Below are 27,761 nucleotides of genomic sequence, written 5' to 3' on the forward strand. Positions count from 1 at the left end.
CCTATAATCATGCCACCCTTTTGTGTTAAGTAGTAAATGAGAGAAGATACATAAGATATTTCATTATATTTAGTTTTCTTTCCTTTATTTATTACTCTAATGTTATTTTGTTTTTTTTAAATATGGAATTAAGTTTTCTTCAAAATAAAATTATAAAATATTAATTTCAACATAATAATAATGTTCTGATTTCACAAAACTTATTTTTCCTAATCACTTATTGGACATATACATGAAAGAAGTAAAAACCCTGGTACACAAAGTTAGAGGCATGTATATGTGATAAAAGTGTAGCTATTAAGTTCTCTGTTTGCAGCAAGCTTAGAATTGTGTTTTTGGGCTTGTTTTTAAATTTTTCATCAAGAATTTATTGTAAGCCCTTATGGAACGCTTTTTTGGTTAATAGACCTAGAAATAACCTTTTCACTTTCCATTTTTATGTGCTTTGTAGAAAGCACTTTACCTAAATTATTCTTCTGTGGCAAAGTTCCTATTATCTGATAAATCTGTAGATGACTTCCAATTTCCTTCACAAATGTACTGGTGATTAACAATCATATCTGTTTAAGATAGAAATAATGGCATGTAGTCACTTCAGTGGAAACAATTTGGGAATACTGATATCATTAAGAAGAATTAGTGTTAAGGAAATGAGAGTAATTTTAGGATAATAGTTCATATTGTGAGTATAAGTGGGTTCTAGAAAATAGAAAGTTTTATAATCTGTTCCAGGTCCATTTTAAATATTCCACAATGTTCCTACAACATTGATGATGAAAAGATTTCTATGAATATCATGCAGTTTTTCCATTTGCAAATTAAATATGGGAAAGAAAAATAGAAAACATGATTTAGATATGCTTAGCTCTTTTTTCAAACATATAACTCATAAGTTTAGATCTCTAATGTCAGGTAAATATACTTATACATATAATTCCTACTATTTAGATGAAAGTTCAAACACATGCATTATTCTCAAAAGCAGATTTTTATTGAGAACAATGCAATCTTCTTTGAAACCATGCTACTACCGCAACTGAAAACAGAGAAAATCAGGCAAATGGGTGTTTCACCAGTATAATATCAAATAACTACAGTAAATCATCTGATGGCACCAGTGTTGGCATTCATCTCAGTAGAAATTAAACCAAGATTCTGACTTATTCTGGAAAATATATACAACTATTCAAGATACTCAGATTATGAGAGAGAGAGAGAGAGAGAGAGAGAGAGAGAGAGAGAGAGAACGAACACAGGGAGTTCTCATCCTTGGATCAGCAGTTATTTCAGAATTTGTCATTGCTCCAGCATCCAAGCCCATCATTATGTTCTCCTTTGACTCTTTTTATGTTTGGGGCATGTGTCTTTAGCTGTGTCTCCTCCCCTGCTAAGGTCTCTCTTCCCTATGGCTGGGACACCAATTTCAATCATTGCCCATAACAAATAGTTTGTCAGAATTTTCCTCACTCTGATCCTGTTATACACAGCACTGGATAAATTAGTCATCACTTCTAGTCTGGCTCCCACTTCTGTACCCATCCTCCTGTGGCCTCCCATGACTCAGGAATGACTTGTTAGCTACACGGAGTCAAATGCTACAAGACCTAAATAGAAATAGATTGAACATTTTTATTGCTTCCCTTCTCAACCACAGGCAAACTATAAACACATCTTTTACCTGTGGTTGCATTGGTTTTCCTTGCTTCAAGGAAGCAAAGCCTCATAACAGCATTGTTACCCTCGGTGTCAATCTCCAAGGTGTAGGCTGCCAGGGTGGCCTGATCTGCCATGTGGTACGAAGAGGGGCTCTTCTCAGCACTGAGAAGATCTTGAGGCTCTGTATCTGTCGTGAAGACAAAGCCAGGTGTCTTAATGAAGAGAAGCATATGTTGTTCAAACTAGTACATATGGAAACAACAGGCCCATGTCAGTCACCGTCTCAAAACAGACATACAGTCAACACCCATCAAGTTTCCTGCTATTCATTTCCTCAACTTGAAGGATTATTTGATTTAATTTTTGTCTTTCATATTCCACATACACCATGTTCTCCCTTGACAAGAATTAATATGGACTTCATACTATAGTCACTGCTAACATCTCAGAGATTTTTGACATGCTCAAGACAAATGTGTTTTTAATAATACGGCATTTCCAGCTTATTAATCATTAATAATAATCTTGTAAATATTGTAATGAACATGAAGTCTAATGGATATTTTTACAAATTTAAATGAGCATTTTTAGCAATGCTGTTAGTTAATTACCTTAGAGAGGACATCCTTAATGGTACTTCCAGTATGCACTAATACCATCTCTAGGCTACACTAAAGAAAACTGAGGAAAATCATCAGCAAATCTATGACTAGTCTGCACATAGTCATGAAAAATATCTACAGAGATATCTTCAAAGTTGCAAAGCAAGAAATCTAGAGATATGTTCTTTGTATCTTTTATAAATTTGGAGTTATTTATTTTTATATCGTATTTATTTCTCTGTATATTTAATGGTAGCTGCAATTGGTTTGCTATAGGTGTCAGTGCTGTCTTGAAGGTGCATGTAGAGGAAAAAGCAGATACCCACCCTTTCCATGGAAGGCTCAGATGAACACTTATAGTAAGCTCTTTGTACTTGAACAGGTCAGGCCTGTGTGCCTGCAGCTAAGTAATCCTCAACCTCTTAAATTGGTTTTCTTACTCTCCATAAATCACTTCCTCAGCTTTTTCCAAACAACTGCATCTGATGACCAGTGCTTTCCTAAGTTGAATTCATTCTCTGTGAGCTTATCCAATTGAGACAACAGAACCTGGCCCGACCATGAGGAATGACATATTCATTGCCTGAATAAATTAGTCTAAGGAAATACCTTTAGTATCTAAGGAAATTCAAATAAAATGTGAAAGGCAATTGTCAAGGTATTTTGCTTAAGTCTAAAATATTCATGTGCTCTGCTAAATTCCCATAAAGTACAACATAGTTCTGTCTAATGCTCCTCATAGATTTCTAAAGCAAGGAATAATTTAAGATTTCCAGGTGGTATAATATTTAATAGAAGCTCCAGATTGAGCCTGAACAGCCAATCAAGTGAACACAGTTCCCATTTTCCTACCAAGGGGTACCCAAGGTTCACTCAAAGGCAATTTGGCAAGGTTTATTGGCAAAAACTGAACTAGATAAAAATGAGAGGCCTGCTCCCTGCTGTCAGTAATACAGAAATGCTGATGTAGCATAAAGAGAAGAAACAACGTGCCGAGGAGAATTTGCTAAGCCAAGTAAATCTCAAGGTTCTTTTTTAGTCACTTTGACAAGACAACATTATCCTAATCCTTTGTGCTTATAGCTGATCATCTATAATTCAGCAGTAAGCTGCATTAGATATAGGCATAAACAACCAGCCCTACCATGGTCTGACTCAGTCACATTTTAGTTTCAAATTTGCACTCACCTGATTTTGATTTTAGCAACCTCTGGTAATCAGGGTGAAGTACATAGTGAGCATTTTCTGTGCTATTGTTCCACAGAACAATTTCTCCATCATAACTCCCTACATGAGCCATGATAAAGAATATAAGTTGCCAAAAATTTAGATAGAAAATACACGCAATAGTAATTTGAATACATTATCAATGCATCATACATATAATCTGGCATATAGCAGGCATTCTCTCTATATTTTTGGAGACATGCATATAAATAACTGGTATTTTTTACTAACTTTAGACTTACATTCCTCACAGAGTAATCTATGTAGTAGGTGTATAAAAATAACATTTACCTTCTTTTACTTTAGAGTAATAAAATGTTTAGAATAAAGGCTTTGCACTTAAACAATTTAAGTTTCCATCCGAGTTCTGCCACTTATTAGTTGTGTAACTTTGCACATGATATTTAACTCTACTTGATGCCACAATTTCCTCATCTACAAAACTGGGTTAATAATTGTATTTCTCTTACCAGGTTGTTGTGAAGAATGAAAAGTATTTAGAATAGTGCTGAGCACACTGTAAGAACCGAAAAGTGTTAATTATCATTTTACTCTTTTTATTATTAAAAACAAGCAAACCAAGTCCTCCTAGATTTCTGTTCCCCACGCTCTTGGTGCGCACGCACATGTGTGTGTTCTTTCCTTGCATTAAACACTGCAATCTGAAAACCTAAAATTCTCCCTGCAGAAAGTACTCACTATTTCTCTTCCCAGGGAACAGAGAAAAACTCAAGAGTGAGGCTAAGTTGACTAAAACCTATCTTGTGGAGAAAAACTGCAGCAAGGCCCACATCACCACGTTCAATGGCTCCAGGAGGACTAACAGAGTCTTTGGCAGAGTGTCAATGGCAAGTGTAGGGTTGAGTTTGAGTGGAACCTACAGATGGTGACTTCCTTGAGATCTGGGAAGAGTCGAGAGAAATGCACACAAAATTCTGTACTGTCTGGAAGCCGGTCATGGTAGCACACACCTGTAATCCCAGCAGCTCAGGAAACTGAGGCAGGAGGATTTAGAGTTCAAAGCCAGCCTCAGCAAAGGTGAGGCACTAAGCAACTCAGTAAAACCCTGTTTCTAAATAAAATACAAAATAGGGCTGGGCATGTGGCTCAGCAGTCAAGTGTCCATGAGTTCAATCCCTGGTTGTCACCCTGCCCCCCCCCCCAAAAAAAAATATTTCTATACTATTCTGGAAAGGGCAGCCTGTATAACTCAGAAATTGGCTAAACAGATGAATTTCAGATATCCACAGCATATCCATGTTCTCTTCATGATGTTTAAATTTTCTGTTTGTGAAGTGCTTGACCAAACATTTGCACATAGAACTAACAGAAGGGTAATGATTATCTATCCACCAATACAATGGTATTTTATGACACTATAACAACTGCACAACTTTCGAGTTCACTGTCTCCATCACAATTCAGGAGGTGATCCTCCCCGAAGGTAAGGATTTTCAGTAGCTGTAAAGTGGATTCAACTATAGAGTTAGCCCTACCAGAGGACAATCAGGTAAGTCCTAAAAATATTAATGGAACCTTAAATGTGGATCAGTAAACCTCATAGAGTGACACTTTAGCTCTTCTCCTGCATGTTTTCATTCCTCTTACCTGATGACATCTTGGATTCCATAAAAAAAAATTAAGCTGTCAAAATACAGACATAAAAATTTCAATGTATCATCTGTTTCTATAATTGCTCTTATAACAGTTTTCAAACCCTTTAATATATTACATCATCAAAGTATGCCAATGGGATGGTATTAAGAGCTTAGATTTGTACATTTTGTGAGCTGAATTACATCAAGGGGTTAAAATGTTCCCGTTGTGAAACATCTGAGTACCACCAAGGTGTGATTTGTACTCAACCATTATAATGCTACTCTTGGAAAATGGACAATAAAAATTAAAGCTAATAATCATCGATGTGCTTCTTATATGCCAAGCACAATGATAAACCCTGACACAAGTCATTTGTAGTTTAAAACTATAGTATAAATATATAATTATTAGCCAGAGGAAACTATAATTTAAAGTATGAGTAACTCTCACAGTATCTTGCTGTGGCAAGTGGCAGAGCCGGGATGAGAAGCTGAAGAGCCCACCATAGGAGCTGACACTTATCACCATTAATATATTGCCCTAGAAATAAGGACTGAAAGGTGATTTAAAGGCAAGCACAGCTTCTTCGGGAAATCTATTCATTTTGCACTTGAGAAAAGTTTTTTTTGTTAAAGTGAACCAGAACAAACCGAACTGCCTGCAGCCAGTTGTGAAGGTTCCGTTTACCTGTAGCAAGAGTTTGTGGAGGTAAAAAGGCAGCACACAGGATGTCATCTTGGTGCTGTATTCCACCTTTCCATTCTTCAGGCTGGATGAAAAATCGATTGAAGTTTTGGGGTCGAAACACAGTAATAGCTCTAGTAAAAAGGATATAGAATTTATCTGTGAATCTGAAATTGATACAGGTACTGAGTAGCCATTATCCACTTGAGTGGTGTGATTTGAGAAGTCTAAAATACTATGTTGGGGTTGGTGATATAGTTCAGTGGCAGAACACTTGCCTCGCACAACAAATGGCCCTGAATTTAATTCTCAGAACCAAAAATAAGTGAATGAATAAAAATAAATCAATAAATGATTACACTGACCCAAATTTTATCACCAATTGTCATCTACAACATTTAGCTTTCCCCTTGTTATGGTTTAGATCTGAAATGTTCCCCAAAGTCATATGTGTTGAAGACATGGTCCCCAATGCAGCAATATTCAGAGATGAGATTTTTAGAAAGTGACTGGATCAGTAAGGCTGTGGGTTAATCCATTTAGTGGATTAATAATTTGAATGGACTACTGGTAGGTAGTGGAAACTATAAGCAATGAGGAAATAGATTAGTGGGACCATGCCATTGTGGACTATATCTTATCCCTAGTCCCTCTCCCTCCCCCTCTTCCTCTCCTTCTCCCTCTCCCTCTCCCCCTCCCTCTCTTTCACTTTCTCTTTCCCCCCAAGCCCTTCTTGGCTTTCATAAACTGAACAGCTTCCCTCCACCATTCCCTCCCTCTGCCTCATCTCAGGCCCAAAGCAATGGAACCAGCCAACAAAGACTGAAACTTCTCAAAACATAAGTCAAAATAAATCTATCCTAGGGCTGGGGGTGTGCCTCAGTGGTAGCGTGCTCACCTAGCACACGTGAGGCACTAGGTTTGATCCTCAGCACCACATAAAAAAAAAATGAAATAAAGATCGTGTGTCCACCTACAACTAAAAAAAAAAAGAATAAATAAATAAATAAATCTATCCTACTTTGAGCTGTTTTTCTCTGGTATTTGTCACAGCAACAACAAAATTAAAATGACTAACAAATAACTTTCTTCTGGATTCTCTCACTGAATTCTCTGGTAAATCATGAATATTTAACAACTGGGAATTAATTATTCGTTTATAACCATTAACGCCAAACATATCCATTTATTGGATTAATTATTCATTTCCAAAACCCTAAAACACAGTTTCCCCATACAAGTATAATGAAACTAGTGAAAGTTTTATAGTAATAATAATAAAAAGTAGGATAGATCTATGAATACTCTTAGGTAGTTTAAGCAAAATCAATAAAGTTTCTCTCCTCAAAGCATCTCAGGACATTTAACATATTCACATTTTCTACAGTATTTCCCATACTTAGGTGGTTTCATATCTATTCTCTTGGAGTATACTCCATCTTAAAGTGGAACTCATTTGGAAAATACCATTCCAAAGAAATGGGATATAGGACAGATACATTTTGAATAAAAGAATAGTAAGCATCTTGGAGCACTGCTAACAAATTTCAGAACAGACTAGAATGGGTAGAGAATGAAATGCCTGGTTCCTAGTTGGGAAGAAAATATTGTTGATATTAAATTGTAGGGCCATCAGTACCACCTTGTTTCTACTGGGTCTGAGCTCTGTTTGCCAGCTCATACTAAGCCTCTTCTTCCTTCTAGAGCCACCCATTTCTCAAATGAACATTGGAAACCCTAAGATTGGTGTCTTCACTATCATCCTCTCTACACCTTTTTTAATTGTGCTTCTCTTCCCACAACTCTGAGGTCTCCTGATTGCTCTAACAGTTACCTTCTCGGCCTCGGATGGAGATAACTTTCTCCCTCTCCTTGGAACTCCTCTGTTTTCAGTACTTCTTGCTTCTCTTTCTGTCTCTTTATCTTCCATTCCTTAGTCTCTGCTACCCTATCCCTTCTTTATCTAGCCCCTTTAATATGGTTATTCTTCAATGCCTTTCTTCCACTCTTCTCTATCTGTTCAAACTGGCTTAATCAGAGATCCTCTGTACAACCATGGTTCCAGGCTCACTTCTGTATGAATGCTCTTAAGCTGATTTCCATTCATAACTTCTGCCAGGTGTTGAATAATATCCATTTGCCAGTTTACAGTTCCATACAATGCTTCCATCAGCAAACGATATTACAAAAACATCAAAAAACAAACTTTGCCATCTTCCCTCCCCATCAGTCCTCCATCCTGATTCCCAAATAAACCAGTATTATAGCCTCCTGTGTGTAGTTCTCTCCCCAGTCAAATCAAATACTTACATTTTGCCTCTGACATATGTTACATAGCTATTCCTTCCGTTCTTAAAATTTTTAAACTGCCAGGGACAGCTTTCTAGGCCAGTGCACAGTACTTCATGGTTGAACAATTACAACAGCCTCCTACCGGTTTCACTGCTTCCAGTTCGCCCTCCTCTAGTATATTCATCATCCTGCTACTAGATTACTCATTTAGTTCTGGGGCTCTCAAGGTCCATTCATTCTATAAACATGTCTTGCTCCTGTGTTAAATTTCCGGTTAATGGTCTTACGGGTTGAGAGCTGTGTGTTAGTCTGCTTTTCGTCTCTGTGACCAAAATATCTGACAAGAACAACTTAGAGGAAGAAGAGTTTATTTTGCTCACAGTTTCAGAGGTTCAGGCCATGGACAGCGGACTTCAATAGCCCTGGGCCTGAGGCAAGACAGAACATCATAGCAGAAGGGCATGGAAGAGGAAATGCCCTTGCTCAGCTCAGAGCAGCCAGGGAACAGAGAGAGAAATTAAGGCACCAGAGACAAAATATAAACTTCAAAGGCATCAACCCAGGGACCTACTGCCCCCAGCCACATCCTACCTGCCTACAGTTACCACCCAGTATAGCAGTCCTTTGAAATGGATTAATCCATTAGCAAATGCATCAACCCAGGGACCTACTGCCCCCAGCCACATCCTACCTGCCTACAGTTACCACCCAGTATAGCAGTCCTTTGAAATGGATTAATCCATTAGCAAATGGATTAATCCACTGATTAGGTTATAGCTCTCATAATTATTTCACCTTTAAACATTCCTGCATTCTCATGCATGACCTTTCAGGGAACACCTCATATCCAAACCATAATAAGCTGTGAGCATAAACTTAACTAAAATGCAATGTGAAAGGTGGTAAGTAGTAAGGAAATACTAATCAAATGATTTGAGATTCCTGAGTACAAGTCACAAAGGGTGCTGGCAGCAAAAGGGCCTAGTTAAGGCCTGATATTTAAAATGGGCCATAAAAGATGTGTAGGACTTTAAAGAGGAAAGCAGTCTAGGTAGAGAAAATATGATAAAGATGAGGCTAATTGCCTTGTTTAAGAATATTTACTAGTTTTTCATTTCCTACATGACAAAATTCAAACGTGGACCTGTTTTTCAAGACCCAATAACATATAGGTCCTCTCTACTTCTTTAGAATTATCTATCAGTTCTTCTATTCTTCCTTTTCAACATTATATGTGAATATCCAACTAACTACTTGGCAGTGACCCTAGAAGCCATAGGGTAAATATGGCATAATTGTGTCTTATACAGTGTTGTAGAAAATATTGTTTCCATTTTTTAAAAAGATAGATTAAATCATGCAATAAAATCCAAAGTTTGTCTACATTTTTAAGACAGAAGTCAAATTCAAATCAATTTCTTTCTTTCAAGACATGTTTTGAACTGTTGGGGGTATTTAGGGGCTAAGTTTCTGCAGTACAGTTTCTTGTCCAACCCAAACCATATTTTTTAATTAATTTATTTTTTTAGTTGTAGATAGACACAATATCTTTATTTTATTCATTTATTTTTATGTGGTGCTGAGGATCAAACCCAGTGCCTCACACTTGCAAGGCAAATGCTCTACCACTGGGCTACAACCCCAGCCCCCCAAACCATATTATTGTTCTCTAAGCACCCTTTATGTTTCTGGTACTGTGTTTTTACTCATGGTATACTCTTCTATCCCCCTGTGGATTTTCATCCACATAGATCCCACATCTACCCATCCACACACTATTCTCTAAGTCCTATCTTACTCTAGTATTCTCTGTAATAACTAAGATTTAAAGAAAAAGTTCTTTCTTCTGACCTCTTACATCATTCACATTTCACTCACAATATTTACTCTTACATTATTTCAACTAGATGATAGATTGTAAGTTCTTAGAAATTGGGATTTTGTTTTATTCTGTAAACCACAGTAGCCAAGATAGTGATTCACATATGTGGAGTGTTCAATAAATATCTGACAAAGGAGAAAGGAAAAATTGTCTGCTTAAATGTCACATCCTCGGGTAACACTTTCCTGACTACCCTATCTCAAGACTCTCCCTTGGGTCTCTCAGCCTGTATCAATATAAAAAATATTTTCTTTTTTTAATTAATTAACAATTTTAATATTAATATTACTTGAATAATATTGTTAAGATTTAATCAGATATTATAGCTAAGATAATTTTAAGTAAAATTACACTTTAATAGGGTATCCTAGAATAGTTGCTGGTATGTTTGGCTGAGAAGAGTTTCCTTTGAGGATGGAGAGTGTGGGGTGAGAATGAGACGAAAGATTTCAATCCTACACCTTTATCTCTAGGCCAGAAATCAGAGTCAAATGTCTTTACCAAGAGAGTCATATTAAAGATCTATACTAAATATATTCAGGAAACACCCCCCAAAGGAACAAAACGCATTTCATGTGATGGTGTAAAAAGTAGCCCTTCTGGTATTTGACCTTATGTGTCAAGATTTTTTTTTTAAAGCCTAACCTGAAACTTTGATTTGAAATGACAGTTGTCCTGAAAATACCTTAAGAATCCACACTGTGGTTCTCATTTTTTCGATTTCTAAGACAATTTTTTTTTAATTTGTACTTTTGCCAAGAGTAAAATTAAAGTGCAGAATGAGCCAATTTTTAGGCCATTTTCAGAGTCTGAGAGTCTTGTTCCCTTTAGTATGAGGAGTTTACCAGCTCCCTCACACACCTCACATCTGAAATCCTGAGAGCATTCCTACAGAGCCATTTCATCATCTTGTGAAGAGGAATGCATAATCTAATTCAGAATTCTGATATGATGGACAATTCTGTGAGAACAAAATTAGTTTTCCTGTCAAGTGCAAAGAAGAAGAAGAAATGATTACAACAAACAAACAAACTTTTTTCTAGGATGAAAAGTTAAGAAAATAAATTTTTTTTTTGGTGTGTGTGTGAGTGCTTGGGATTGAACCCGGAGCCTTGAGCATGCTAAACACCCACTCTACCACCGAGCTATACTCCTAGCCCTGAAAATAATGTTTAGACTGAATCCTAACCATGTAGTAATTAAGCGTTCACAAGAATGCAATCAATTATTTCTTTCTTTGGAGGTTAATCTTTCATGTGTTATTAGTACAATTATCATAAGTCTTGTTAATAGCTATCTTTTGATGCATAGCTTTTTAGGCTTAAAGAATATTTCAAAGGACAGAGAATAAATTCCTCATGAATCAATTCATCTGGATTCCTTTCCATTTTCTTCTTCCTAAAATGTGTGGAATCAAATTTTGGACACTGGAATAATCACAAAATTTGATTTAAGGATTATTTGTGAATTTCAAACATACTTTCTCTCTCCTTAGCTCCAGCATGGCTAATGTAGAATAAGTTACAACTTTGGAACTTTCCATTCTGATTCTTAGCCTAATAATAGAAATTAATTGAGTCATATGGGATTATAGTTTCTTAGTAAGGCAATTATTAAGAATTTAATATCTTGTAATGAATAAGTTAAATTTTATTCCTATGTAACTTCAAATCTTTAATGTCATTTACCTTAGAAAACACTTTTAAAATCAAATTAAACCTGTAATGAACTACTTTAATCCCTGACATCATATATGAAAACTGCATACGCAGTCTGATTATTGTCAAGACAGAGGCTTGATTAATAGCTATATCAATACCTATTTTCTGAGCACTTATTATTTACAGAACTCTAAGAAGGATGTTATTGCCAATAATATTTTCAGAATAATTTTAAATTTTAAGTTACATGAGTAATTCTCTTTTTAGTGTTTTCATATATCTAAATTTTTAAGGAGTTTAAAATATTTATGAGCAAAGATTTCTCTCACAAATATATGATATTTATTTAACATGAAGAGTATAGTAATTATCTTGAATTAATCATTTAATGATGTATGCAAATATCAAAACATCAACCTTGTTGCCATAGATATATATCATTTTCAATTATAACTTGGAGAGGCTGGGGAGAAAACATGGAGATTTTTCCTTTACATAAAGGAGATAAATAAAGAAGGAAAACTAAGTATATTTTTTAATGAGTTGTTAGTATTAAATCACTGAATTTTAGAGCAGGTTAAATCTTTAAAAAATCAAAATATTTATTTGATTTTACTATAGGTATACATATTACATGTCTAAACAAATGCAAAGATAATTGATCATCTTTTTATTTAATGTTAACAACATAAATGTGGCCAAGGATTCAAGGAGATATCTTTAATTGACCCTATATAGATTTACAACTTTTTCTCTAAGTAGTTTTGCGTTAAAAATAGAAAATATATTTTTAGAAGTTCTGAATTTTGAGATTTTTTTTGGACATATAAATTCTGATGACTGTATTTCTAAATAAACAACATGGGCTCTCTAATTCATTTTTTCTTAGTACTATTTTACAATGACATTTAACATATCCTGCCTTGTACATGTTGACTCTCCAGAAAGTGATGCTCTTGACAGCAGGAATCATGATTTTTCATATTCTGTATACTATAGTTCCTAACTTAATGTCTTCCACCAGGATGAAGTTTTTAAAATATCTATTGGGGAAAAAATATACTAAGTGAAACATCTGAGATCTTGCTAAGCTGATAAATAACATTTTTTGTGTTTTTTCATATGCACAAAACCAATTAATAACCTTTGCTCGAAAAAAACCAACCTACTCAATCATTTGAGTTTTTTTAATCATGTATAATTTATAATTCACCAATAAAAAACAAATAAAATTATGTATCTAATAATATTTTTCCCTAAGTTAAATAGACACATAGAGGATATATATATATATATTTTTTTTAATTTTTTATTGTGGGTTGTTCAAAACATTACAAATTTCTTGACATATCATATTCCACACTTTGATTCTAGTGGGTTATGAACTCCCACCTTCACCCCATACACAGATTGCAGATTCACATCAGTTACACATCCATTGATTTACAAATTGCCATACTAGTGTCTGTTGTGCTCCGCTGCCTTTCCCATCATCCACCCTCCCCCCTCCCCACCTCTCCCCTCCCCTCCCCTCCTCTCCCCTCCCCTCCTCTCTCTCTACCCCCTCCACTGTATAACCCTGAGGGTCTCCTTCCATTACCGTGCAATTTACCTTCTCTCTCCCTTTCCCTCCCACCTCTCATCCCTGTTAAATGTTAATCTTCTTCTCCTGTTCTTCGTCCCTACTCTGTTCTTAGTTACTTTCCTTATATCAAAGAAGACATTTGGCATTTGTTTTTTAGGGATTGGCTAGCTTCACTTAGCATAATCTGCTCTAATGCCATCCATTTCCCTGTAAATTCTATGATTTTGTCATTTTTTAATGCAGAGTAATACTCCATTGTGTATAAATGCCACATTTTTTTTATCCATTCGTCTATTGAAGGGCATCTAGGTTGGTTCCACAGTCTTGCTATTGTGAACTGTGCTGCTATGAACATCGATGTAGCAGTGTCCCTGTAGCATGCTCTTTTTAGGTCTTTAGGGAATAGACCAAGAAGGGGAATAGCTGGGTCAAATGGTGGCTCCATTCCCAGCTTTCCAAGAAATCTCCATACTGCTTTCCAAATTGGCTGCACCAATCTGCAGTCCCACCAGCAACGTACAAGTGTACCCTTTTCCCCACATCCTCGCCAGCACTTGTTGTTGTTTGACTTCCTAATGGCTGCCAATCTTACTGGAGTGAGATGGTATCTTAGGGTGGTTTTGATTTGCATTTCTCTGACAGCTAGAGATGTTGAGCATTTTTTCATGTACTTGTTGATTGACTGTATGTCCTCCTCTGTGAAGTGTCTGTTCAGGTCCTTGGCCCATTTGTTGATTGGGTTGTTTGTTCTCTTATTGTCTAATTTTTTGAGTTCTTTGTATACTCTGGATATTAGGGCTCTATCTGAAGTGTGAGGAGTAAAGATTTGTTCCCAGGATGTAGGCTCCCTATTTACCTCTCTTATTGTTTCTTTTGCTGAGAAAAAACTTCTTAGTTTGAGTAAGTCCCATTTGTTGATTCTAGTTATTAACTTTTGTGCTATGGGTGTCCTATTGAGGAATTTGGAGCCCGACCCCACCGACTGTAGATCGTAGCCAACTTTTTCTTCTATCAGACGGCGCGTCTCTGATTTGATATCAAGTTCCTTGATCCATTTTGAATTCACTTTTGTGCATGGCGAGAGAAAGGGATTCAGTTTCATTTTGTTGCATATGGATTTCCAGTTTTCCCAGCACCATTTGTTGAAGATGCTATCCTTCCTCCATTGCATGCTTTTAGCCCCTTTATCAAATATAAGATAGTTGTAGTTTTGTGGATTGGTTTCTGTGTCCTCTATTCTGTACCATTGGTCCACACGCCTGTTTTGGTACCAGTACCATGCTGTTTTTGTTACTATTGCTCTGTAGTATAGTTTGAAGTCTGGTATCGCTATACCGCCTGATTCACACTTCTTGCTTAGCATTGTTTTTGCTATTCTGGGTCTTTTATTTTTCCATATGAATTTCATGATTGCTTTCTCTATTTCTACAAGAAATGCCATTGGGATTTTGATTGGCATTGCATTAAACCTATAGAGAACTTTTGGTAATATCGCCATTTTGATGATGTTAGTTCTGCCTATCCATGAACAGGGTATATTTTTCCATCTTCTAAGATCTTCTTCTATTTCTCTCTTTAGGGTTCTGTACTTTTCATTGTATAAGTCTTTCACCTCTTTTGTTAGGTTGATTCCCAAGTATTTTATTTTTTTTGAAGATATTTTGAATGGAGTGGTTGTCCTCATTTCCATTTCAGAGGATTTGTCGCTGATATACAGGAATGCCTTTGATTTATGCGTGTTGATTTTAAATCCTGCCACTTTGCTGAATTCATTTATTAGCTCTAATAGTTTCTTTGTAGAGCCTTTTGGGTCTGCTAGATATAGAATCATATCATCTGCAAATAGTGATAATTTAATTTCTTCTTTTCCTATTTTGATGCCTTTAATTTCTTTCGTCTGTCTAATTGCTCTGGCCAGTGTTTCGAGAACTATGTTGAAGAGAAGTGGAGAGAGAGGGCATCCCTGTCTTGTTCCAGATTTTAGAGGGAATGCCTTCAGTTTTTCTCCATTCAGAATAATGCTAGCCTGAGGCTTAGCATAGATTGCTTTTACAATATTGAGGTATGTTCCTGTTATCCCTAGTTTTTCTAGAGTTTTGAACATAAAGGGATGCTGTACTTTGTCAAATGCTTTTTCCGCATCTATCGAGATGATCATATGGTTCTTATTTTTAAGTCTATTGATGTGGTGAATAACATTTATTGATTTCCGTATATTGAACCAGCCTTGCATCCCAGGGATGAATCCTACTTGATCATGGTGTACAATTTTTTTTATATGTTTTTGTATCCGATTCGCCAGAATTTTATTGAGGATTTTTGCATCTAGGTTCATTAGAGATATTGGTCTGTAGTTTTCTTTCTTTGAAGTGTCTTTGTCTGGTTTAGGTATCAGGGTGATGTTGGCCTCATAGAATGAATTTGGAAGTTCTCCCTCCTTTTCTATTTCCTGAAGTAGCTTGAAAAGTATTGGTATTAGTTCTTCTTTAAAGGTTTTGTAAAATTCTGCTGTATACCCATCGGGACCTGGGCTTTTCTTAGTTGGTAGTCTTTTGATGGTTTCTTCTATCTCCTCAATTGATATTGGTCTGTTTAGGTTTTCTATATCCTCCTGACTCAATCTGGGCAGATCATATGACTTAAGAAATTTATCTATGCCTTCACTATCTTCTAATTTATTGGAGTATAAGGATTCAAAATAGTTTTTGATTATCTTCTGTATTTCTGAAGTGTCTGTTGTGATATTGCCTTTTTCATCCCGTATGCTAGTAATTTGAGTTCTCTCTCTTCTTCTCTTCACTAGCATCGCTAAGGGTCTGTCGATTTTGTTTATTTTTTCAAAGAACCAACTTTTAGTTTTGTCAATTTTTTCAATTGTTTCTTTTGTTTCGATTTCATTAATTTCAGCTCTGATTTTAATTATTTCTTGCCTTCTACTTCTTTTGCTGTTGTTTTGCTCTTCTTTTTCAAGGATTTTGAGATGAAGTATGAGATCATTTATTTGTTGGTTTTTTCTTTTTTTAAGGAATGAACTCCAAGCAATGAATTTTCCTCTTAGAACTGCTTTCAATGTGTCCCATAGATTCCGATATGTTGTGTCTGTGTTTTCATTTATCTCTAAGAATTTTTTAATTTCCTCCTTGATGTCTTCTATAACCCATTGATCATTCAGTAACCTATTGTTCATTCTCCAATTGATGTATGCTTTTTCCTTCCTTCTTTTATCGTTGATTTTCAGTTTCATTCCATTATGATCAGATAAGATGCATGGTAATATCTCTACTCCTTTATATTGTCTAAGAGTTGCCCTGTGACATAATATATGATCTATTTTTGAGAAGGATCCATGTGCTGCTGAGAAAAAAGTGTAACTGCTTGATGTTGGGTGGTATACTCTATATATGTCAATTAGGTCTAGGTTATTAATAGTGTTATTGAGTTCTATAGTTTCCTTATTCAACTTTTGTTTGGAAGATCTGTCCAGTGGCGAGAGAGGTGTGTTGAAGTCTCCCATGATTATGGTGTGGTGGTCTATTAGACTCTTGAACTTGAGAAGAGTTTGTTTGACGAACATAGCTGCACCATTGTTTGGGGCATAAATATTTATGATTGTTATGTCTTGTTGGTGTATGGTTCCCTTAAGCAATATGTAGTGTCCCTCTTTATCTCTTTTGATTAACTTTGGCTTGAAATCTATTTTATTTGATATGAGTATGGACACTCCTGCTTGTTTCCGAAGTCCATATGAGTGATATGATTTTTCCCAACCTTTCACCTTCAGCCTATGTATGTCTTTTCCTATCAAATGCGTCTCCTGTAGGCAGCATATTGTTGGGTCTTGTTTTGTGATCCATTCTACTAGCCTGTGTCTCTTAATTGGTGAGTTTAAGCCATTAACATTTAGGGTTATTATTGAGATATGGGTTGTTCTTGCAGCCATATTTGTTTATTTCTGTTACTAAACATTGTTTGTTTTCCTCTTTGATTGTTTCCCCCCCCCTTTACTGTCCTACCTCCCACTGTTGGTTTTCATTGTTATTTTCCATTTCCTCTTCCTGTAATACTTTGGCTAGGATGTTTTGAAGAGATGGTTTTCTAGCTGCGAATTCTTTAAACTTTTGTTTATCGTGGAAGGTTTTAATTTCATCTTCCATCCTGAAGCTTAATTTCGCTGGATACACAATTCTTGGTTGGAACCCATTATCTTTCAGTGTTTGAAATATGTTATTCCAGGATCTTCTAGCTTTCAGAGTCTGTGTTGAAAGATCAGCTGTTATCCTGATTGGCTTGCCCCTAAATGTAATCTGCTTCCTTTCTCTTGTAGCTTTTAAAATTCTCTCCTTATTCTGTATGTTGGGCATCTTCATTATAATGTGTCTAGGTGTGGATCTCTTATGATTTTGCACATTCGGCGTCCTGTAGGCTTCTAGGATTTGGGATTCTGTCTCATTCTTCAAGTCTGGGAAGTTTTCTTGTATTATTTCATTGAATAGACTGCTCATTCCTTTGGTTTGGAGCTCTGTACCTTCCTGTATCCCAATGACTCTTAAGTTTGGTCTCTTAATGTTATCCCATATTTCTTGGATGTTCTGCTCATGGTTTCTTAACAGTCTTGCTGAGCTGTCTATGTTCTTTTCCAGTTGAAATACTTTGTCTTCATTGTCTGATGTTCTATCTTCTAAGTGTTCTACTCTGTTGGTAGTATTCTCCATTGAGTTTTTAAGTTGGTTTATTGCTTCCTGCATTTCTAGGATTTCTGATTGCTTGTTTTTTATAACCTCTATCTCCCTGTATAGTTGATCCTTTGCTTCCTGGATTTGTTTGCGTAATTCGTTGTCGAAGTGATCTTTCATTGTCTGATTTTGCTGTTTAATGTCTTCCTTGATACTCCAGATCATCTGAAGCATGTATATCCTGAATTCTTTATCTGACATTCCATCTGCTGCAGCTGTTACCTCTTCTAAAGTTGCGTTGACCTGCATTGCGTGTGGTCCTTTCTTTCCTTGTCTTTTCATACTGCTTGCGTATCTTTCCTGCAGGTGCGGGCGGCGGCTCTGCTCTCTCCTTATTCCAATTGGGGTGTCGTGGCTACCACGCCGGCAGGTCACTGGGCCTGTTCTGGGAGCTGGTGGCGGCTCTGTTCTGCCCCTACTCCAATTGGGGTGACGTGTCTGTCGTACCAGCAGGCCACTGGGCCTGTCCCGCTGGTCGGTCGCAGATCTGCCCACCTTTCGGGCACGGGTGGAGGCTCTGCTTTGCCCCTACTCCAATTGGGGTGTCGTGACTACCCCGCCTGCAGGATGCTGGGTCTGTTCCTGGCAAGGGAGGCGACTCTGCTCTGTCACTACTCCAATTAGGGTGGTGTTTGTACCACGCCGGCAGGCTCCTGGGCCTGATCCGCCGGTCTGTTGTAGGTCTGCCTACCTTGAAGGCGCGGGCGGCGGATCTGCCCTGCCCCTCCTACCACGCCTGCGGACCCCTGGGCCTGATCTGCAGGTTGATCACTGGTCTGCTCACCCTGCAGGCACGGGTGGCGGTTCCGCTCCACCCCCACTCCAATTGGGGTCACGTGACCACCACACCGGCAGGGCCTGATCCGGGCGTGGGATAAGGATCTGCTCTGCCCCTACTCGAGTTGGGGTGACGTGTGTACCACACTGGCAGGCCACTGGGCCTGACCCGCCAGGCTGTCACAGGTCTGTTTACCTTGCAAGCACGAAGGGCGGCTCTGCCCTGCCCCTCCTACCACGCCCATGTACTACTGGGTCGTGGGTCTGCCCACCTGGCGGGTGTGGGTGGCGGCTCCGCTCCGCCCCCTCTCCAATTGGGGTCACGCGGTCACCACGCTGGCGAGCCGCTGGGCCTGCTCCGGGGGCTGGCGGCGGCCCGGCTCCTTCCCTCTGGCTCGAGGACAAATTGAGGAGACTCGGGTGACTGAGCCTCACCCCCCTTACCAGGAGACCAACTGCTTATGTCACCGCTGGTATTGATGAAGATCTCTCCTCCACCGCTTTCTGCTGACATCAGATCTCTGCCATGTTGGTATCCTATGCGAATGGCAGCATTTCGTTCCCCTTGCCGGGCAACCCAAGCAATGGGTGAGTCCTGACCTGCCCTCAGCAGGACCCGGACCGAGACACAGTTTCCGCGGGCTCCTAGCCCCGGTCCAGGGAAGTTCCGGGAGCCGGAACTCGGCCGCTCCGTGCTCGGTGTAAGCTCCTATAAGTGTAAGCTCCAAGAAGCAGCCCCCGCGGGCTCAGTTCCGGGAGCCGGAATTCGGCCGCTTAGTGCTTGGTGTATGCTCTGATAGTAGCAGGGTCCAAGAAGCAGCCTCCGCGGGCTCCGCAGCCCTGAGCCAGGGTGGTTCCGGGACGGTTCCGGGAGCCGGAACTCGGCCGCTCTGTGCTCGGTGTAAGCTCCTATAAGTGTAAGCTCCAAGAAGCAGTCCCCGCGGGCTCAGTTCCGGGAGCTGGAATTCGGCTTCTTGGTGCTTCGTGTTTGCTCTGATAGTAGCAGGGTCCAAGAAGCAGCCTCCGCAGGCTCCGCAGCCCTGAGCCAGGGCGGTTCCGGGACGGTTCCGGGAGCCGGAACTCGGCCGCCCCGCGCTCCGTGTTCACTCCGATAAGATCAGATTTTAAGAAGCCCCCAGGCGCTGAACCCTAGCAATCTGTCTGCAAGCCGCAGGCGAATTGCAGCCTGAAATTACCTGTTCTATGGCTGAATGAGCTGCGGTCAGTCAAAAACAGGTGTGGTGACGTCAGTTTACCAACATGGTGGCTGCTGGCCTCCTCTGTGGTCTGACCGGTGTAGAAAACCAACCTACTCAATCATTTGAGTTTTTTTAATCATGTATAATTTATAATTCACCAATAAAAAACAAATAAAATTATGTATCTAATAATATTTTTCCCTAAGTTAAATAGACACATAGAGGATATATTTTTATCTTGGAAGTTAAAGGGAATATCCTGGTGGTGAAGGTATCTTAACAAGCCTTGAAAGAGGAATAAATATCAGCCTCATGAAAAAAAAAGTGGAAGAGGAATTTCTTGATAAGGAGAAGAGATAAAGGCAGAGGGATGTGAAATGCGATACTTTGTATGGGAACAACCCTACCCAGGTTTTTATCTGATGAAGTTTAGAATAGACACAAGGATGTGTAAACATGGAACTAGAGAATAAAGAATAAGTCCAGGCCAGACAGAGGTTAGATTTATTTTGTAGACATTCTGAAAAGTTTTAAACAAGGGAGTAACATAGATAGAATTCATTGTAAAAGAAATCATTGTTGCCTAAGTGTACCGAGTCTACTTAAGGAGTGAGAAGTGGACATCACTGGAGGAAAGGACAAATTATAAAGCTGTACAAGCCATCCAAGTAAGAAATGATGCTTTGAGTGGTACAGCTGTGGTACTTACGGGAGCAGTTAAAGAAACATTTAGTAGGTAAGATAGGTAAGACTTGGGGTTGCAGCTATGGCTCAGAGGTAGTACACTTGCTTAGCATGTGTGAGGCACTGGGTTGGATTCTCAGCACCGCATACAAATAAATAAAATAAACATCTATCAACAACTAAAAAAAATATTTAAAAAAAATAGGCAAGACTTAGTGACTACTATTTATGAGGTTAAGTTGAAAGGGAGAATAAGGCACAAGTCCAGATCCCTTTTCATTAACTGAAGCTCCAAATCTAAGACAAAAAAAGACACTTTAGATCATGTTGGATTTGAAGTCACAGTCAGACACATCCAGCAAGCAAATAAAAAAGGGAGCTTAGAGAAATAAGAGCTGAAGACAGATATTCAAGGTATCTATAGAATATCACCTACCTTCTAAGATAAAGATGAGGATTAAATTAGATAATGTGTATAAAGTGCTTACTGCTTCACGGCACTAAAAATAAATTAAATGGTATCTTTAGGTTCCTCGCTCAATGAATGTAATTTCTTTTCCATCCTGGGCAAAATTATCAAACCAATCTCTGTATTTAGATAGAGCCTAAAGTTAAAGCTACAGCTTAACCTAACGGGCTCTCCCTGGGCTTTACAGAAAGCTTAATAAGCTGACTGTCAATCTTCTAGTCATTTCTTCGCTAATCACTGTTAAGGAGCTAGCTTAATAGTCCATATTTCCCCAACTATAACCAAACAGTGTTTGCCCTCTTGCTTCTTTTTGTTAAGAGCCTCCTGGTAAAAAGGATCCTGTCTTAGATCCTACAAAATCCATCCTAACATAACACCTCTGACTCAGGAAATATAAATTTTTGAGTCTACCAATATAAAAGTGAAATAATAAGAGTGATAATGTATTGATTCACTTTTTAATTCCAACAAAGGGATCCAAAAGTTGACAACCTTAAGGAGGATGGAAAAGTTGGAAGACCATGAAGGAGTGACAAGTCTTTTTTACTCTCCTCCCCCTTCTTCCCAAATCTCCTCCCTAAGACCATAGTGATGACCCACCAACATGGATCAGAATACCAGATTTTTCTTTAAACCGCCCTCGTTAACCTCATATAATCTTTTAAATCTTCCCTTGTAAGGAATTTTTTAAAGCTATTTGATGCTAATTTCTAACTATGGCTAGCAACAAAAATAAAGAAAATGATCTCTCAATGTATCAAAAAAAATTCATTGTAACAAGGAAATTGCATGGTATATAAATTAAATAAAATAAAAACACTTTAAAAGAACAAAAAAATTAAATAGCATCTCTTAGTTTTGATTTACACTGATTAGGTTTTTAAATGTCCTTTTGTTATGTTCAAAATTTAAATTGGGTCAGCTTGATACCACCAAATATCCTGCTGTGGTGTTAGAGAATTAAACTTATTCATTGCCTCAGCCTAATTACAGAGGTCTTTAGGCCATAGAGTGTTGGAGTGGTTGATAATGGATCATGGTTGCTCCCAGGGATGTGTAATAGCCTGTCCTTCAAAGGTAAGGATTATTAAACTAGTTCTTAATATCAAGTAGAATAATCTGTACTATACTTTCTTTTCTTATTATCAAAATACCCTGAAAATGAAGCAGTGTGAAACTATGTTTGCTACTCAAGTGTTTGCTCATTTGCCCTAGAAAAAAACATACACTGCTGGTTTTCTAGGTATAAAATCTGACTTACTCCTAGATTCAGACCATTAACAACATAATTCTACAATGAATAACATTGGGCAAAATGCCTGTTAGAGCAATATTTTGTGAACTATTGAATTTATGGACAATATCTTTTCAAAACATATCACACTTTAATTTTCCTAGTGCTTATACAATGCCATAGAAAAAGGCCTGTTTATGATCCTTTTGTTCTCTCAGGAAAAAAAAGGAAATAAAAGTAATTTTCCTTGTAATGAAATGGAAGACATATTCCACAAGAAGAGTAAGTGGGCCATGCAAGGCCCTGTTCTGCAGTGATATGAACCAGGCCAACACAGAAGTCTCTGGGCTAAGTCTGTCCTGCCCTGCAACTCAACATAGGTAACTAGAGAGGGAAGAAGGAGTGCCCTTTACAGTTAGAATAATGTAACCCATACATTATATATTGACTTTAGCAATGTATGACTATGTGACAACAAATCTCACCATTATGTATAATTTTTTAAAAATTTTTTAGTTGTAGATGGACACAATACCTTTATTTTATTTATTACTTTTTTATATGGTGCTGAGGATTGAATCCAGTGCCTCACACATGATAGGCGAGCGCTCTACCACTGAGCTACCATCCCAGCCCCATTATGTGTAATTATAATGCACCAATAAAAACTATGGAAAAAAAGAATTTATTAACTTTAAAATTTGGAAAACTTTTGGAGCTCAGGAATCACTATTACATTCATATCTAGAATTTTTAAAGAAAAAGTCAAAATCCTGAAGCCAGAAGAAAGCCCTATAACACTTATCATTACTACTCAACCTATGTGAACTTAGTATATTTTATTTACCAAATGCTCAGTCAATTCCAAAGAATTTCAATCACCTGGATTGACCATCACATCAATGACTTAAAATTAGCCAAGATTTCTATGTTGTTCTCCTTTTAGATTTTGATTAAAATATAAACATTCCCATCCTACCTTCCTACAGAGCTGCACGAAGCATACCATACCTTTCCCAGCCTGTTATCAGTATTGTCTTCTTAAGAACCAGGATCTGTGAAATATCCACAGCTCCATCTTTCCCAACATTTAGAGTGTGGTGACAATAGCCATTGAAGTCCCATACCTTCAAAGAAAAATCAAAAACCACCTTTGAGGCAGGAAATGAAATTATCTTCAATAACTAAAACAACACAGTATAATAGAATTATTTTAAATCTTCATATTCACATTCTGAGCTAGAGTTGTAAGGCTATGTAATAATTAAATAAAATCCTCTAATTTGATTTAACCATTGTGTTTATCACTTTATGACCTTGTGAAATATATGTGTGTATGTGTATACATATTTATTTGTGAAATATAATGTCTATGTAATATATACTATCTCATATATGCTATATCATATTATATATTCACTCATTCTGGCCTTCCCAGACCTTCCTCCCTAAGACTGTATAAAGTGATGACCTACCAACACAGATCACAATATAAGATATATAGTCTTCTATCCCTTCTTTGGTTAAAAACATAAAATAAAATAAAATAAAATAAAAAAACTTTGAGATCTCAGAGTGACAGGAGCGTCTGTAGCATGCTAACAAAATAACCAGCAATTGGGTTCCCTGCATGGCATTTGGAAGCTGACCACAAGAAAGACAAAAACATTAGAGGGTATGGACTTTGAGCCCCAAATACTTCTTAGGGAGAGGGACTGGAAACTCAGTAGATCACTAGTGACCTGTAATGTAACTGATCATGCCCACATAACAAAAAATCCAAGGGCAGGGATCAGGGAGCTTCTATTGCAGGTAGCTGAGCATGCAGATGTGCCCAGAGCACCACACACCCTGAGGTGGGTATCATGGATCCTCCATACCCCTTCCTGTATCCCTAGCCTTTTGCATCTTTTTTTAATCCAGCTTTTCATCTATATTAGGTTAATAAAATAAAGTGTTTCCCTGGGTTCTGTACTAGCAGTTAAGCAAGAGAGCAAGTTGACAGTATGTCTCAAAATTAAAATGTATATACGCTTTAATTAAAAATTTTAACTTCTAAGAAATCATCCCACAGATACAGTAATTTGTGTGGGATGACATATTTTCAAACCTGTCTTGCAGCATTGTTTACAAAATCTAAAAATTTGAATCAACCTAATTGCTCATTAGTGACTAAATGATCAGAATATGAAATATCTATGTACTGGCATACATTGTAACCATTAAGAAGGATGATTGAGGTTGGGGGTATAGCTCAGTGGTAGAGCTCATGTGCAAGGCCCATCCCCAGCATCAAAAAAGGAAGGAAGGAAGAAAAGAAGGATAAAAAGGAATTGTTTCCTTGCTTCTAGACTCTTCCAAAACTCAGTCAGTTATGGTGCCTTGCGTAAGTTGCTTTATATCTTGGAGCTCTAGTTTCTTCATCTGTGAAATTGGGATAATAACAATGATTTCTAATATATCGGTGATTACATTACTAAATTCACATTAACCTCTAAGATGTCAATAACAATAACAATTAAGCTGTGTGTGTGTGCTTATGAAATGCTTGCAACCATGCCTCATTCATAGTAAGCATACAGTGAAAATCAGTTAACATTATTATTCTACACATTTATATTAACAAGTGTCCAAGACAGAAAAATGCAAAATGCAGAACAGTGTGCATTGTAGGTTATCATTAAGAAACAAACAGTGCTCATAGGCTAGAAAAATGCACAAGAAACCAATAACAGTGGTAGCCTCAGGAAAGGAGCTGGGAATAGGAAGGAAAAAAAAGACTTTCTTTCCACTACACATCTCTTCTATATTTCAAAAAAATTATTGTACATACATTTAATTACTTAACATATTAATTAACTTAAAAACAGTTCCTTCAAAACTATGATATATAGGACATTAATTTTATATCTTTGATTACATAGGTACTGAGTTTATATTCTAAATTAAAAATGGGATTGGAAAATGTCATTGACTCTTGTTTCTTCATAGAATTCGGCCAGACCAGCTTAACCCTGATTTTTATGACCCGTGCAGAGATAGCCAGATTTAAGAACTCTGTTTTGCTATGGTGATAAAGATAAATGCACCTTCAAAAGCAGTGATTATATTACTAAATTCACATTAATCTCTAAGATGTCAAGGCTTCTGCAGAGAATTGAGAGGCATACCTACTCTTTACCCATGTTATTTTCTTTTTCTCTAAACATGACTAAAATAATTCACACAAGTAAATATTGCAAAGATCTGTATGTCCCAGGTCCTACTAATTATCTGGGATAATTTTATCTGCATCTACAAGTTCTGCCTTACCCTAGACAATACTCAGTTACTTTCCAAGATAAGGGTATATGGGACCTAATCTACTTGCATCCTTATTGAGTTCAATCTCATACCACAGGACTGGAAAATGAGAAATTGCTAAGACCATTTTGCCTACACCACAATCTAACACTCCAGTTCCATTTATTTCTGTTTTATTTCACCTAAGTTATTGGGATTGGGATTGTTTGGTACCATTGTACATCTTACCATCTCCTGCAATCTTATTGTCTTTCCTTAAACCCAAGTTCCCAGTTCTTGCTTATTCCTTTATTCTTTCCAGAACCAAGTTCTGCTGATTTTCTAGAGATTCTCCCCCTGAAGCCACCATAGTAATGGTTGCCAGCCTGGAATCCCCGTTATTTCTGGGATATTCTAACTACATATCCAACAGGCTCTAGTGACCCTGCCCAACAGCTTATCTGAATGTGTCACACACCTATCATGGCATCCCTTTCATAGACTGCCATGGGAGGTGGTCTACAATCTTTCTGATCCCAGTTATTGTGGTTTGAGGACCATTCAGTATTTATTCAAGAAACTGCCTTCTGTTTCCTCTAAGTGTGACAAGCCATTTCCACTCACACCAGCATGATTCTCTGTGCTGAAGAAAGCAGAGAAGAGTCACTGATGGGCATGATTTAACATAGCAAGCATCTAGCTTTGCACAAAAATAAGATCATTTTGCAAAGTAAAATATCACCTTCCTCCCAAAATAAATGAATAGCAGTTACAAATAAGAAAATTGTAAGCAATAAAATAGTGTCAGTTTAGGATGGATACTAAATGAGATGATGATTTTTTTCCTACTATCCTTTTCTACTCTCCCTTTTTTTATAAAGCAAAAATGTAAATTATTAAGTAGAATCACTTTATATACTTATTTTCTGAAAAAATCTGCATCTGTGCCGTTTTTAAAAGTTTACTTAAGTTGCCCTAATTTCTTATTTTATAAACTTAGGAAAAAGAAGCCTAGAGACATTAGCTGAAGCATGTGAAAATTATTCAGGTCTCTTATTCCCCAAAGTAGTCCCTTATCCAGTACACTGAAAAAGGCTTTCTGAAATAAACAAGCCAAGTTGTGTCTTTATTCTAAATAATTTATTCAGAAAAGTCATTTATTCATTTTTCCACAGAGGTTTATTTTCCTAGCAGCTTTTCTGTGAGATAGTTTAAGTTATTTAGCTCTCATCTTGTCCCATGGTTCTTCTTGCAGGGCCAAAAAGGCAAAAACGAGTGAATCTGTAGCTGCATCTCCTCTCACAGAATTTTAGCCTTCTCATATCTGGATAGAAAAAGCATCCTTGGGTTCGCACCTTTACAGTACCATCTGTGCTGCCAGTCAAAAGCCGTGTCTCATTTGCATCGAGGGCCATAGTGCTGATTTCTGCATTGCCATGGCAACCAGTAAACTGTTTGATTTTCTGCCCAGTGTCTATCATCCAGAAGGAAACAGTAGATCCCACATCAGAGCTGATTACCTAAGAGAAAATAACATTGTATGGGCATTAAATATAGACCCAGGGCCAACCATATTTTATCTCAATAAAAAATATCTAGCCAATGCATTTCCACTACCAAGATCCCCCAACAGTTAGAGACATTTTTGTAATGCATTTTATTTCTTTATGTTAAGCTGATAGCATTTCAATTTCTAAGCCACTACTGAGGTAATGAAGTCATGATCCTTTTTATCAGAGAAGATAGGAATCTGCTTCCTTTACCCACGACTCAGTGTAGTGTCTAGAGGCCATCCAGAAATCAAACCCTACCACAAATAAACTTATAAATCTTTTACATTTAGATAAGAAAGTTGATTTTACCAGTTATGGTGCACTGACACTATTTACTACGTGAAAGGAAACATTTTATTATGTATCAGCTTCCATTTAGGATTCTGAATAGTACTTCCAGCTATTCTGGGAAAAAGTTAATTTCAACAAATTACAAGAGCTATTGCTTTTTATGCCACGAGTCCCTTGATTTTTTTTCTCAAGGCAGTATATATACATATATTTACGGCTAAACACAATTATTGTTGTTTACTAAAAATAAACATCACAAGTTAAATATAAATCTGCATATATATTTCAAAAGGAGTGCAAAACAGGATTATATACAGTAGTCCAAAATAAGACATTTTATGGTAGCAAGTA

At 37.3% G+C, this 27,761-nt stretch overlaps 1 protein-coding gene and 1 non-coding gene across 6 annotated transcripts in view; one reads left to right on the plus strand and one right to left on the minus strand.

Moving 5' to 3' along the window:
• Positions 1–27,761, minus strand: part of Wdr49 (WD repeat domain 49) — a 142,164-nt gene that overhangs the window by 39,672 nt on the left and 74,731 nt on the right. For 4 of the 5 annotated variants that reach the window (XM_046422887.2, XM_058572248.1, XM_046422885.2 and 1 more), the window contains 5 exons: positions 26,922–27,086; positions 23,296–23,411; positions 5,772–5,902; positions 3,447–3,545; positions 1,679–1,843 (listed from right to left, as the gene is read on the minus strand). In XM_046422887.2, coding sequence (XP_046278843.1) covers positions 1,679–1,843; positions 3,447–3,545; positions 5,772–5,902; positions 23,296–23,411; positions 26,922–27,086 — 676 coding nt within the window. The remainder of the gene's footprint in view (positions 1–1,678; positions 1,844–3,446; positions 3,546–5,771; positions 5,903–23,295; positions 23,412–26,921; positions 27,087–27,761) is intronic. The other variant, XM_046422886.2, reaches the window with a different exon arrangement.
• Positions 11,659–11,740, plus strand: LOC124078240 (small nucleolar RNA SNORD60). Its single transcript, XR_006846853.1, has one exon. It is a non-coding gene; the product is annotated as a small nucleolar RNA SNORD60 (small nucleolar RNA).

Source organism: Marmota monax, unplaced genomic scaffold (genome assembly GCF_021218885.2).
Source record: "Marmota monax isolate L192 unplaced genomic scaffold, Marmota_monax_Labrador192_F-V1.1 WCK01_AAM20220418_F8-fsc00110, whole genome shotgun sequence".
Classification (NCBI taxonomy): Eukaryota; Metazoa; Chordata; class Mammalia; order Rodentia; family Sciuridae; genus Marmota; species Marmota monax.